This window comes from Haliotis asinina, chromosome 15 (assembly GCF_037392515.1).
Source record: "Haliotis asinina isolate JCU_RB_2024 chromosome 15, JCU_Hal_asi_v2, whole genome shotgun sequence".
In the NCBI taxonomy this organism is placed as follows: domain Eukaryota; kingdom Metazoa; phylum Mollusca; class Gastropoda; order Lepetellida; family Haliotidae; genus Haliotis; species Haliotis asinina.
In genome coordinates this window covers 21,135,525-21,150,020 of record NC_090294.1, presented here as the reverse complement: position 1 = coordinate 21,150,020, position 14,496 = coordinate 21,135,525, and the positions used below count along the sequence as shown (strand labels likewise).

General features: G+C 42.3%; 1 protein-coding gene across 6 annotated transcripts in view; it reads left to right on the top strand.

The window, feature by feature from the left end:
- Positions 1 to 14,496, top strand: part of LOC137265124 (inositol hexakisphosphate and diphosphoinositol-pentakisphosphate kinase 2-like) — a 72,333-nt gene that overhangs the window by 45,805 nt on the left and 12,032 nt on the right. For all 6 annotated transcript variants that reach the window (XM_067800434.1, XM_067800431.1, XM_067800432.1 and 3 more), the window contains one exon: positions 8,910 to 9,011. In XM_067800434.1, the coding sequence (XP_067656535.1) occupies positions 8,910 to 9,011 (102 nt within the window). The remainder of the gene's footprint in view (positions 1 to 8,909; positions 9,012 to 14,496) is intronic.

Sequence of the window (14,496 nt, the reverse complement as noted above, 5' to 3'; positions counted from 1 at the left end):
ACTTCCTTTTCTGTCGCCCGCCTATGCAGACGTGCTTCAGCGTTCTCAGAGATTCTTGCTACAAAGACAAAGACAAGTACTAAGATGAGTACCTCAGAGGCTCAAACTGTATGTATGGTTTCTTTATTAGATGCATGGGCGCATTAGGAATCATTTTTACAGTTTACTTGTCAAACTGTTGTAACTTTTGCCGTCCCTGTTGGTAGCCACGTGGTTAGCGTAATGGTGGAAGGCAAACCTTTTTTCCCGCCAAAACTTTTTAGTTTTATGGCGGTCTTTTTTAAAAAATAGTAAGCTTGTGTAGCTATGCTTTTATGTACTTTATTCTTGTTATCTCCATATTTGCTACTATTTTTTATAAAAATATGTCGTAAACTATGGTGTCGTGGCACTTAGCTTTTACCTTAACTATGTACGTAGTTTTAGTTTTAGCTTTGCGCCCATGCGTGTCTTGTTTTATTGTTTTTTATTATGCAACACTAGGAGGTTATTTGTTGCCTTGCAGTTTAAATCCTGCTCAACATGCAAATCCTCCATTCCGGCTAAAGACCTGCATGATGTATGTCTAAGATGCCTAGTGGAATGTCATCACGACGATCAGTCTTGTGACCAGAAAGACCTCAGACCAGAAAGTCTAGACACGCGGACTTCTTGTTCTATTCCAACCTACTGAAGGCGGGGGGGGATATCTGGGCTCAGGACCCTCCATCTAAGCGCTCCCACAAAAAGAAAGGCGCAGCCTCTTCTTCGGAGGGGTCGGTTAAGAAGGCCAGGGTGTCTAGGGACCCTTCCCCTTCTTCTGCCGTTGTATCCTCAGCACCTACCCCTACTTCGCAAGCACCATTAATCTCTGTTGATTCAATTAATGCCTTGTTTCAGCAACAGATGTCTTCGGTACAATCAATGATAGATTCAGCGCTGTCCGGTTTCCGAAAGGAACTGGACGCCCGATCTTCATTGAGCGGCCATGGTGGTTCAGTGGAGGGAGGCCCCGGCCCGGGCTTAGGCTCGGAGAACGCTCCTCCCTCTGGGCAGCCGTCCTGCGCTTCGGGCGTTCAGGCGGATGTACCTAGGGCAGTCGACCCCAGCTTGTCCCGTGGGGCAAGTGGGGCAACGACGCCTGGTGTCGGCGGCTTGACCTCGGTCAGCGCGCCTGGTGCCACGGTGGGCAGGCAGCCTAGTGCTGCCCAGCCGCTGGGACATCGACATCCTATCCATTTCCTGGGCTCTCGGGTCACCCTCCGGTGGGGGGCTTGCCCCAGTTGCCCAGGCGACCTAGTTCGGGCTCTGGCAAGGGCGAACCTAGCGGCTCGGCCCTTCTTAGTCTCTCTGCTCCTGCGAGTTCCGTCTCGGTAGCGCCCTCGGTAAAGGTAGCCCCCGCTTTACGGTGAAGGTTCCCTGTCCGAGGAGCGTGAGGAGATATTGAGGAGGAGGGGATTGGGGAGGAGTGCGAGTCGGAGGTCACGTACTCGTTCGGTTCGTCCCTCAGACAGGTTAGAGAAAAAATTGCCGAGGTCTTACCTCAGGTTTCTATTCCTGTGTCGGAGCCCGACCCCTTGGAGTTTCGGCTCCCTGGGGAGGCGTTCGCGCCTACTAAGGTCGCTGAGGCGAGGTTGCGTCTGCTCCCATCGCTGGTTGGGGAGGTAGTGAATCCGCTCCTTTCGGGTACCCGGTCGCGCTTTGATATCCCGGAGATTAGCCGCCGGTATCAACTGGATGAGGATTTGCTATTCGAACCGCCAGTGCCGCTCCAGTGCTAAGGTCCGCCTATCGTTCCTTTGAGGAGCAATATAGGTGTGCGGCCCAGCAGCTGAGAGTAGTGGTCCATTCAGCCTACCTTTCTGCTTTGCAGGGGCAGCTGTGGCTATCCGTAGCCAGGTACTCTCCCGCTACCCAACAGGCACTCCTGGCTCTGCCCTACAGGTTTGGATCTTCCCTCTTCCCTGGGGCATTACAGGTTGTGCAGGAGGCCGCGGAGGCTGTTAGCACTTTCAAGGACTCTAAGCCCTTGTTAGAGCAACCCTCCTCGTCTCGCCAACGAAGGAAAGTGCTAAGTGGACTGCTCCTCTGCAGCACAAACGTAGCAAGAGGGCGAAAGGCAAAGGCAAGGGGCCTGCGTTGCAGCAGTCGCAGCAACAGCAGCCTTTTTGGGGCAAAGGGAAGCCGGCCCCGGCTTCCCGTTAAACCTTTGCCCGGAGCCTTTGGTGTCCCCCACACAAGCAGGTGGAGAACTGTCGTCGGTGGGGGTACATTGCCTTGCGCCAGAGGTCCCTGTATGCGGCAGGCTGTCACTATTCCTGTCGGAATGGCAGGCAGCTACTTCAAATCCCTGGGTCCTGTCCACAGTCAGGGATGGCCATATGCCACAGTGGAAGCGAGACCCTCCATGCTTCTCAGGGATTCGGCACACGCCGGTGCCGTTCTCCCGGGAAAGAGCAGAGGTCCTCCGTGCCGAGGTCCAGTCGTTACTGGACAAGGCTGCCATCGAGATGGTTCCGGAAGGTCAACAAGAAGACGGGTTTTATTCCACGTACTTCCTTGTGACCAAGAAGGACGGAGGGTTCAGACCGATCTTGAATCTCAAAGGGCTGAACAAGTTCATAGAGGTTCCGTCCTTCAGGATGGAGACACTGCGGTCAGTGATCTCTTCCGTAGAGACAGGGGATTGGCTCACGTCAATCGATCTCAAGGACGCTTACCTCCATGTTCCGATACACTCCGAGTTCAAGAAATACCTTCGGTTTTCGTTCGACGGGAAGTGTTATCAGTTTCGGGTTCTACCCTTCGGCATCTCCACGGTGCCGAGGGTGTTCACCAAACTTATGTTGATTCCGGCTCAGCTAGCCAGGTCACAGGGCAGATGTTGTCATCCGTACCTGGACGATTGGCTTTTGAGGGCCCTTGGGCTCCTGTTATCACACGATGCCACACAACAAGTGATGGACATCCTGTTGAAGCTCGGCTGGATCATCAATCTCAAGAAATCAGACCTGACCCCTACGCAGGATCTGGTGTTCTTGGGGGTATGGTTCAATACGGCTCAGGGGATTGTTTCCCTAGCCCCAGACCGCATCGTCAAAGTTCAGAGAACTGTATTTCAGTTTCTCGAGTTCCCCAGAGCCACAGCAAGAACTTGGCTTCATTTGCTGGGCACTATGGCGGCTACAGTGGACGTGGTCTGGCGTGCGAGGTTGAGGATGCGACCCATTCAACAGGCATTAGCCCAGTTGTGGTCCCATTCGGAGAGCTACGAGACTATTCTCGAGACTCCCGCTTGGTTGATTCCTCACCTGCGGTGGTGGACGGAAGTCGGAAATCTGTCCAGGGGGATCCCCTTAGAGACACCGACACCTTCCCTCTCGATTCAGACGGACGCCTCCCTCACAGGCTGGGGGGGCGTCCTGGGCGAACTATCGGTCTCGGGCCGTTGGGCCGAGGACGAAGTTACCCTACACATCAATGTGTTGGAATTGAGAGCAGTTCGCCGGGTGTTCGAGAGCTTCGTGGAGTCAGTTCGGGGTCAAGTGGTTCGCCTAGAGATGGACAACCAGACCGCTATGACGTATATCCTGAAGCAAGGCGGCACAGTGTCTCCGTCCCTCCTTCAGGAGGCATGGCAATTTCTGACTTGGTGCGACCAGTTCGACATTCGGGTGCTCCCTGTTTATCTTCCGGGCATAGACAACGTCCGCGCAGACGCGCTATCGAGACGTATACTAGCCCCACACGAGTGGATGCTGCATCGGGGGATATTCGGGATTATTTCCCAGTTGTTAGGGTCGTTCCAGGTAGATCTGTTTGCCTCTGGGGCGACGAACCAGCTTCCTGTGTTTTGCTCAAGGATACCGGATCCGAGAGCGATAACCAACGACGCCTTTCTGCTCGATTGGACAGACAGAGTACTTTGGGCATTCCCGCCAGTGCCTCTGATCTCACGAGTCCTCTCGCAGCTGACCGCACAACCGGCTCGGCTGCTTGTGCTTCTAGCACCGCTTTGGTCGGCTCAAAGCTGGTTTCCGGTAATTCTCAGGTTTCTGGCTCAGCCTCCTGTACTGTTACCCTTTCGACCGGACTTACTATCCCAGAACGGAGCGCCACACCCCAATCCCAGGATTCAGTGGGTGGCTTGGCCGCTGTCCGGAGTCGCCTCCATGCGAGAGGAATTCCTGCACCAGTTGCAGACACAATTCTGGCTTCGCGGAGGGATTCGACGAACGTTCAACATGAGGATAGATGGGCCTGTTATGCGCGCTGGTGTGTCGACAGGGGGATTCTCGATCCCTTTTCTGCAGATCTAGTATCTGTGTTGGAGTTCCTGCAATCTAAACTGGAAGCCGGTCTGGCCGCTTCTACAGTTAGAGGTTACTCCATGGCAATCTCTGCCTTCCACATTCCTGTCGATGGTGCATTATTGGGGCAGCACCCTCTAGTTCAGCGCTTTCTTGCAGGCGTGGACAGAATCCGTCCGTCTGTCCGGCGGATTAGTCCCCCGTGGGACTTGCCAGTCGTTCTTGATTGGCTGTCCGGTCCTCTTTTTCACAACCTGTCGGCTCTGTCCCTCCAGCTGTTGACATGGAAGACTGCTTTTCTTGTGGCGGTAACCTCTGGCAGGCGGGTAGGCGACATACACGCTATGTCCGCCAACCCTGAATTAACGGTGTTTCACAAAGACAGAGTTAGCATTCGATTGCCAGATCCTTACCGTCCTAAGAGAGATAGCGTTTCACGTTACGGCGCCTATTGAGCTTCCCGCTTTCACGCAGCCTTCGCCGCCCGGTACCTCTCTTCGACGTGCTCACGTCTTAGATGTCCGTAAGGCCCTTATGGCTTATATCAAACGAACAAAAGACATTCGGAAGAATGATCAATTGTTCTGCTGTTTTGGTGGCGGCAAGGCTGGCCTTCCGGCGAACAAGCAGACCATATCTAGGTGGCTTGTCTCTGCCATTTGTATGGGATACACCTCGAACGGTCGTACGCCCCCTGAGGGTTTGAAAGCTCATTTGGTTAGGACTGTGGCGACGTCTAAGGCATATGCGTCTGCCTTGCCCATTGAGGAGATCTGCTCCGCGGCTATTTGGAGCCGACCGAGCACGTTCATCCGTCATTACCAGTTAGATAGACTGTCAAGGGAGCGTGCTCAGTTTGGCCAGTCAGTTCTCACCAGTGGGCAGGGCACGAGTGCCCTAGCCGATTGAGCTACCCTTGCATTTGACGAACGATCATTTGACAAACGATCATTTGACATTGTAGCTGCAACAAGTAGACTGGTGGTGGTGTCTTACTGTATACTTTCCATCTTTTATCCCGGTGGTGGGCTCTATTATGGTGGTGGTATTTTTTGCTTTACCGGTCTAGACTGTTTCAGGTCTTCCCTAGCACCTTGGCCAGTGCACGAGAATGGACCCTGATATATCGGTCGCCTGTCTCGACTCCCGTTTTTTGTGAAAAAAAAAGGGGGGGGGGGGGGGGGGCATTTTTCATAAGCACCCTACGACTTTCTCATAGAAATGTAAGGTTAGACCGTGTAATAGCCTGGCCCTGGTCCGCATCCCCGCCGCAAGGCATAGAAGGTCACGTGACCAGGTAAGTTTGATTCCTTGTTACTTTCAGTAAATGTAATAAAGGTTATCATCTTATGTCAGGTTTATGAGCAGACAGAATGCCTCTCCCTAAGATCAGTCTTTTGGAGTCTGTCTTATGCTTATAAGTACCCCAAGGAGGATCTCTATGAAAAAGAATCGAACAAACCTGTAGAGGTTGCAGATTCTTTGAATAGAGTCCTCCTTGGGGTAAGGCCACCCACCTCCCCACATTCTGTCTGTATTGCTTACAGAACGGAAGTGTTTTGCTGGAGGCTATAGTCTGAAGAGTTACCTGCTCTTGGCTGTCACGGGGCCAGGGGCCCTGTAGGGGTGGTCTCACAAGACAAAAACGATGTTTTTTGTTTTGTATATATTTTATTGAAAAAATATAGTTACAACTGTCGCGAGAATTTAAAGAACATTTAAATGCTTATAAGTACCCCAAGGAGGACTCTATTCAAAGAATCTGCAACCTCTACAGGTTTGTTCGAATTTCAGATACCATAGTGGTTCGATCACTGTATTGGATTTCATATCCTTATATTATTGTGTATGTGTCATCAAAACAGCATGGTGGATCAGGGCAGGTTGTATGCACAGCTGAGTGCTATTTCTGCTTTTTATACGAGACAAATACTCACAGTAATCTTAATCATTGCATATTAGAAAATGCCTAGGCAAAAACAAATTAGAACTGAAAAGGTAAATAATCTTGTCTAGTGATCTTAAACTGCAAATTTGATGTCTTTAGTGACAAAGTCATCTTCAGTTGTTTGTTTACGTATGGCGATACAATGTTCTTTTCATACCCTGAGAAAAAAGTTTGAAGTGTTCCTCACAGATAAGCTGATGAGTATCTATGGTAACGAACAAAACTTGTCTATTCCAGACCTCTTTTTACATTCTGGTCAATGAGTCAATCCAAGGCAAGTCCTAATAGACAGATTCCACTGTACCTCCCATCAACAGAAAAACTTACTGTAATAAATTATCATAAACAAGTTTGATCAACATGACAACTGTGGTCCCATTTAAAAAAAATATCAGGCTTTAATATCATTGCAGGTACTATTATTTGTTTAATATGTACATAACTAGTGCAACATTTTGACCACTGAACATAGGTAGATTATGTACTTCGAGAACCAGTATGTGCATTTTATGTATGGTCATTTTCGACAGGGTAATAGTGTCTGCTGTGTGTGTTGTTAATGTTTTCAGTGGGTATATATGATGGACAGAACTGTGGAATCATTATGAATAAACTGATATTGGGACAGTGTGGTCAAGTATCATGTGTGTTAGAGGTTTCACGTATCAATTATGATGTAGTTAAAGTTCTTCTTATGCTCTCGGTAGCCAAGTGGGCTTAGCTTTTGCTCATCATGATGAATTTCTGGGTTTGATTCCCTACATGGGTACAATGTGTGAAGCCCAGTTGTGGTGTCGACCACCTTGATATTGCTGGATGTAAAAACTTTGTCAGTCAAAGATGTTGTCTGATTATTAGGATCCTTCAGGTGAACATTTCTCGTTCCTTTTTTCTGCTGTTTCTGAAGTGGAATTGTGTTTGAAATGTGGCATCCGCTACAGCCCCTTTCATAATAAAATTAATAAAACAAAACAAATCAAAAGTACACTTGTGAGTCAACTGTTGTGGCATGATTTTTAGCAACTGAATAAGTGGATAAAGAGTGCCTTTAATACAGACAAGACTATGAGCAGTCCTCAGTTCTTGTTTCTATGGATTTGACTGGTGGGCACTCAAGGAAGACCCTGTCTTGGCTTGCAAGGAATGGATTCATGCTCATGCTGTGAAGCCCTGTCACCAAATGAAACCTCTCCTGGTCACTCACTCGCTCACTCAGTGACCTTCCGCATCACTGTCGAAAGGAATTAACATTTTGTCACAAAGAGATATTTTCATGTTATGAATGTCTTTAAGTTACAATTCTAACAATAGTTTTGTGTTATATTTGAGTAACATTTGTTGGACATCATGTTCTAAATACCATGAGTCAGTAACATAGATGTTTGTCTTTAATAATCATTAATTCCTTAACATCTTTGGTAGTCTGTTTGATAACTAAGCAAATATTGATATCAAGTCAAGTCTCCTTTTGCGAATCTTGTATAATGAAATTAGGTCATATTACCAGAATCTGGCCTGATGAAAGTTTTTAGATGGTAACTCACATAATCTCATCATCTTATGAAAATTATCTATAGAAAAGTTTCAAGTAACCAGAAAACAAACTCAGTAGTGTCAAATAAGTAGTAAAGTCTTAGAACTGTCCTTATAAACTGGCATAATAAGTGTCTTCAGGAATAGAGAATCATTACTTTTGCACACTGTTAAATTTTACATTGTTATGTTGGGTTCAGTGTTGCCCTAAAATGTTTTAACTTGGTGCAACATGTCATTGCACTTATTGAGGAACCCACATATCAAGTATGAGAAAAGGTTTTAAACTTGTTACCATAGGTTGGATGAAAATTATCTCCTTGAATGGGAATGACTGTCAAGTTGTCAGCGGCATCCTTGAAACACCCAAGTCCTTTGCTTTTTAAGGGTGTCCTGTCACTTGGTGTTAGATGCTTGTCACTTGTCATGGTGGAAATAGTCTGGCTTTCTTTATTGGATGAATAATCTTATGATCCCTACCCCACCCTACCTATTATGATTATTTAAGCGTACGAGAATGACATTCTTATTAGATGGGTGAAAAAATACTGTTCCTTAGTTAGTCAAAGTTGAGACCCTGATTGATGTACTTTTAAAAAACAAATGTCAGCATTAACATACAACCCACTTGTCACTTCATGTTATTTTGTATGGACTGATAATCAGTGTATGATAATAGAACTCACATATACACTTGACATGTTTAGAAGAAAATAAACTTCGCAATGACACTTACCAAAGTGGAGAATATATATTTACAAAAATATTTGCAATGCATATATGTAATGATGAGGAGATTAGTTAAGAGTATTCTACAGGTATTGCAGTGTGTTTTGTTATTAGAGAAACTATTTCTAATCATAGTATTGATTTGATTAATGGACAATTTGTTTTCAATTACCTGTAAACCACATATAGAAGGTATGTTGATGGGTTTACTTTTGATAAGAATCTGATCATGTACAAAGATCTGAATTTACATGTGTAAGATTATTGATTCAAATAATGTGTCCTAATGATCCATATTTACTGTACCTTGTAGTAAAGTATTTCCTTTAAATATTGTTTTGTTGGTTGCAATAATACAGACCATAAGCCATATTTATAGGCTGTTCTTAACACATGCTTATTTCTTGCAGCATATGTACAACGTCACTACAAAACTGTCAACCTACCGCTGTCGTCTCGCCAACATCATTCCTTTTCCAGCCTTTTCTACCTCAGCACTGATGTGTTTAAAGGTAAGAAGATGTATTATCTTTGTTTAAGTCGGTTATCAGAAGCACGGAATCATGCATTAACTTAGCTTGCTCTATATCTACTCCTTTAATCCAACATTATTTGAATGCTGTTTCATTGCATCATTTTTCATCCTACTCAGTGAATGCTGTAGCTTTGTGTATTTTGCATACATTTCACATGTGACATTAATGAAGCACAGAATTATCACAGAAGTGAATGCTTTGGTAGACAAACTAAAACATAGTTTTTTTTCCATGCTTTTTTAGTTACAGTGTTTTCTGGTTTTTTTTCTCCTTTTCTTCACTCTCACATTGATGTATCATTTATAATTTACAAGTCAAATATAGTTGTGTTTATGCATATATATATATATATATATATATGTATATTTTTCATGTTTTTTTCATTTCATAATTAGTGCACCGATCATGGTTAGGTTTTCAAATCAGACATTTGTACTGTCTTTTATGAAAGAAGATACGCAGACCATGTTGAAGAGAACATACTTTTCAATACAACTTGGTATCAATTGACCTATTGTATGTGTGTATCAATTAGTTAATTCAAATGCATTAAACTCTGTAAGTTTCTTATTTATTGTAAATTGTTAAACAGTTTCAATTTCACTTGTTTATTGTTACAAGGCCAATTGACCCATAATACGCTACATTAAATGTACATGAATATATCCCCATGCACATCATAGGAGTTCTCCACGGACATGAAACATGTTATAAAGATATTTTGCTAACATCAATTTATGATCATTGGAATTCTCTAAGGATGAATTTAAGAACAGATCAAAGAGTTGTATGTCTTGATGTATGTGAATAGAATTTATGTTACAGTAATTAGTCCTGTTTGTGTGTCCAAGATGTATGTATGCATTCCCTTTTACACCATATTCCTCCAAATACAGACCCATTCTCGAAATTCTTCAAGACAATCAATAACATCCGTGAAAGACATTTCACATATCTTTACAAGACTTTAAGTAGGCAATGAGTGTTTTATAGTTCATAAAGTAGATCATTTTCCATGTGTAGACTTACTTTCAATTTATTGTGAAAGTAAAAAGTGTGAGAAACTACATCACTGATATAGTGGAAAACATCAAAAACCTGAACTATCTCAATTCTTCCTTTTGATGCTATTGGGCATTTGTGTTCAGTTTCAGAAAACACTTTCTGTCTCTAAAACTAAATACCCAGGACCACCCTTGCAAAAATATCATCCATTAATTTCCAGTACTTTTTATGCTGTCTGTGTCTGTTTCTTCAAGAATTCTGCAGACATGTTAACATTAGTATTGTCAATTTGTTTTTGTTGGTTTATAGATTTTGTTATGGTGATAGTTTAAAGGTGTTTGAAAATAACTAAGTGAAGATCTCCATTTTTTTCGCCAAAGTAGTTTTCAAGCATTGTCACCCCTGTATGTATATTTGGAACTTTGCACATTGAACAGCTTCTAAACCTTGTAGAATATTTTTAGGGTGTAGTGCCCAAACAGTCTCAGAAAATATGATTTTTAAACAGCTTTATGTTAATTTAAGTTATTTTCAAAGGACCACTCTTCTGTCATCTAAATCGGTTTATTACAGGATGTGAAATTGAACATATATTTCACTGGTTCTACAGACTCTTTTTTCTGACTAGTTCAGTTACCTATCCTGATTGAATGTTTCAATAACCAAAACATGCATTCAATAGGCAGATGTTCGATCATACAGTGAAGACCACAGGCGCCCACTGTGGGTCCGAAAATCGATAAACTAAGTCCTGGTTTACTATCCAACCCCCTTACTATATAATCTGTAAAGGTGCATCACCAAATCACGGCAAAGTGATTGAAAACTGGACAATTACGTACTCGTCATTGAATATATCGTATTTTAAAAGTCTCACGAGTATCAAATGCTTCTGTCCACATTTCTTATATGTGTGGGAGGCCTATACACAGACCTTTCGAGGGGATGCACTTGTTGTTTTTTATTAAAGGGGCACTGATGCAGAGCAATTTCCGTGGACGGATGTAAACGTTTGTTATTGTTTTTCTCCAGTGAGTACCCAGATGATATCCCAGAATTTGTGACTGGTTTGTGACCTCTGCTGCGCAGTCCATATGCGCAGTTGAGAGTTTAAATATAGACAGATCAACTAAGGTGAAGTCATTTTTACTTCATTACAAATGTATTATGAAAACAAATGAAACACTTTGAAGGTTAATCATCTGCCAGTGGTAGAAATGGTAAAATACTATTAGGACGCAAAAATAACGAAGCCAATGGACGTCTCTGTATTGTGTCATAACCCTAATTAGTTTATTGTCATATTTCTATGAATTTGAAAATTAATAAAAGAACACACGGTCTGCTTATACTTATAGTGAATTTCTAACATGATAGCAACATTTATACATTGTATAGATTGCCAAGGTGGATCCTATTTCACACACATACGGGATCTAGTGTGTGTTTTCTGTCATATAAATTCTGCTAAATGCTACAACAAATAAATTAAAACAAAATGCAACTAATGAATGTAAAACAGACTAATTTTATAGCAACAATGTCAGGCTACTACCTTGTTCAGGAATGTATCCATCAATATCCACATAAAAGAACGATATTCCATTCATCTGCAGCTGGTAAATAATCCTGCTGTGTGTCTTACAACAGTCTAATTTTGCGAAAAAGTAACACATCGTTTTATGTCTTTCACATTGGTGAAAACCTGATAAACCTCTCATTGATCACCCAAGAAAGCACACCTGGCAACTAATTGTATGATGTCCGCCATTCTAAGTAATTTAGTTAACCAGTAATGAGGAATCAATCAATCAACACAAGGGTGGTTAATTCTTTTAAGGGAGGGTGTTGTTTTTACACTCGCACTTTATGACAGGGTGTAGTCAGTATAGATTAGTACATCTACACACCTTGCCTTTTGACAAATCAGCTGTAGAAGATAAAAGTAATTAATCAGTGTGTTATCGGTTAATCCTTTGATTGATGTTTGTTTTTGTAACTCAGCTGATAAACCCACTTGCATCACTTACATGCACATATTACATAACATACAATACATTTGCCATTACAGACCTTAATTTATAATGTTGAGTATTTACTCCAGACAGGAGAAATGCCAAATGGGAACCTTTGTTGAGTAACCGAAGTGGTGTTACTACTAATTATACCTTTTATAAATTCATTAATTGACCATCCAGAGAATGATGCCAAATAACATGTGTAGGTTTACACCATCAAACACGAGGAAGATGTAATCTCTGTGTCGCATGTAGCCTGAAAACACTTATGGGCCGAAACTGTTTTGAGGATACCAACGGAACTTTGTTACATAAGGAATACATACAGGCATTTGCTGTGTACTTGGGTGAATAGGTGTAATAAGTTTTTTTTACGTAATAAGATTTTCAGATTTTTCTACCAAAGGCAAAGTCATCGTTTTTAGTTTACGAATTCAAATGAATCAACTGTGTGTTTTTATTATCATAAAAAATACACCAGGGTAGCTACCATAGATAGCTACCTCAATTTACGTATGATATTTGCTATCACAGCTGAACCAACACTCAAAACTATCTAAATATAAAGCTTTGCAATCTTTCGGACTGAAACAAATGGCTTGCTATGTGCCTGTAGACATCATATTTTCACATAACATGATTAAATATTGAGGTTAAAAACACAGAAATAGGATCAAATTGGATCAGTCACTATACCATCCAAGAATCCCAAAAAACTACACTGCTTGGATATTTTGATATGATCATGCAAGGAATGCCATGGATATTTTTAAATAATGGTATATGATGGGCATCTGGCCTCCTGACTGTTTAGGCGAAGAAATTCTGTCCCTTTGTCCGTCACGGTCGAGGGAGCGGACGCTGACCAATTTGCAGTTTGGTTTCGTAATTAGACGTTTGGCAAGAAACTAGGTGTAATAAGTTTTTTTCACTCCGCATCAGTGCCCCTTTAAATCGCCAAAGACCGAGTTGCTGTGCTGGAAGTATACAAAACTAGGTTGTCAGTGACAGGCTCGAGGACCTCCAGCAATCTGATTGGCTAACACTTATGTGTACAAAACACACTCCAGTATTTTCACCCACGCGAAGTTGTATAGTTTGCATTATTAACCAATCCAATTGCCGAAGGTTCTAAAGCCCATCGCTGACAACCTAGTTTTGTAAACTTCCAGCACAGCAACTCGGTCTTTGGCGATTTAATAAAAAACAAGCATCCTCTCGAAAGGCCTGTGTATAGGCCTCCCACACACATAAGAAACGTGGACAGAAGCATTTGATACTTGTGAGACTTTTATAATAGGTTATAGTCAATGACGAGTGTGTAATTGTCCGGTTTTCGATCATGTCGCCATGATTTGGTGATGCACCTTTATAGAGGTTGTTCTGACAGGACCAGTAATAAGATTTCCCTCATATCTTTGCAAAGAGGTAGTAGGAATTAAGATAAAATTTGAGATTGTCAAATTGCATGCTTCTATTATCATTTTGATTTTGAAAATTTTCCACTTCAAATCTCCCCCAGAAAGCTTTATTGTTCAGTGTGTGGTCACAATTTCTTATTCTTGTGTTTAATTTATTTCTTCATGTCAGTTTAATCATTTTGCAGATGACCCAGATATGATGCAATTCTGGCTTGCTTTACAAATCAATGAAATTGGTACCGTTTGTTTATGTTAATGATACATTCTTAGCTAGTTTGCACCTGTCCTTTGTAACAAAATTCTTAACTCTGCACACAAGAGTGTCTTAACTTCTTTTTGTTTTTCATATGCATGGTTATTTAAATAATGTGTGCATTAGTTAACTTGGCCCCATTTAAGATATGCTTTGGTTTGAAAGTTTGTGTTAATATTGTTCTGTCAGTGTGTAATGCTGTTGTTTGCCATGGTAAACGTCCTCAAACAGAATCCTGTACTTGGTTCCTCCACCCTCCGAGTTCAACAATCAAAACTCCTCAAACTACCCTCATACCCTGTAGCTTTTCACCAGCTCATTTATGTCTCTGGATAGTTATATTCTTCTAAACTGTGTAAGTCAGTTTGCTTTTTTGAGTTTTCATGATTGTTTTCTTAAAAATAAATATCCCCTTGAGGCTTGTGTAGGGATGTCACGATTAACTATTGTGTTGATAATAAATTTATACCTGAATACTTATTTTGTAATAACATGCTTGATATCTACTCAGGCTTGTTTAACCACATTCATTCAGGAAACTTTTGATTAAATTGATTGCCAAAGGATATCATAATGAGTCATAATAGGGTTAAGTTTATCATTCATGTTACCAAATGTCATACCAGTTGTTATGAACAACCTCATGTGCTGCAGATAAGTGTAATGAAATGTACATTTGAGGTAGCTCTGTCGTGACACCCCCAGTTCTAGGACTAGATGAATCCACATTATCCCTGCTTCTGGTTAAATGGGTATGATCTGCC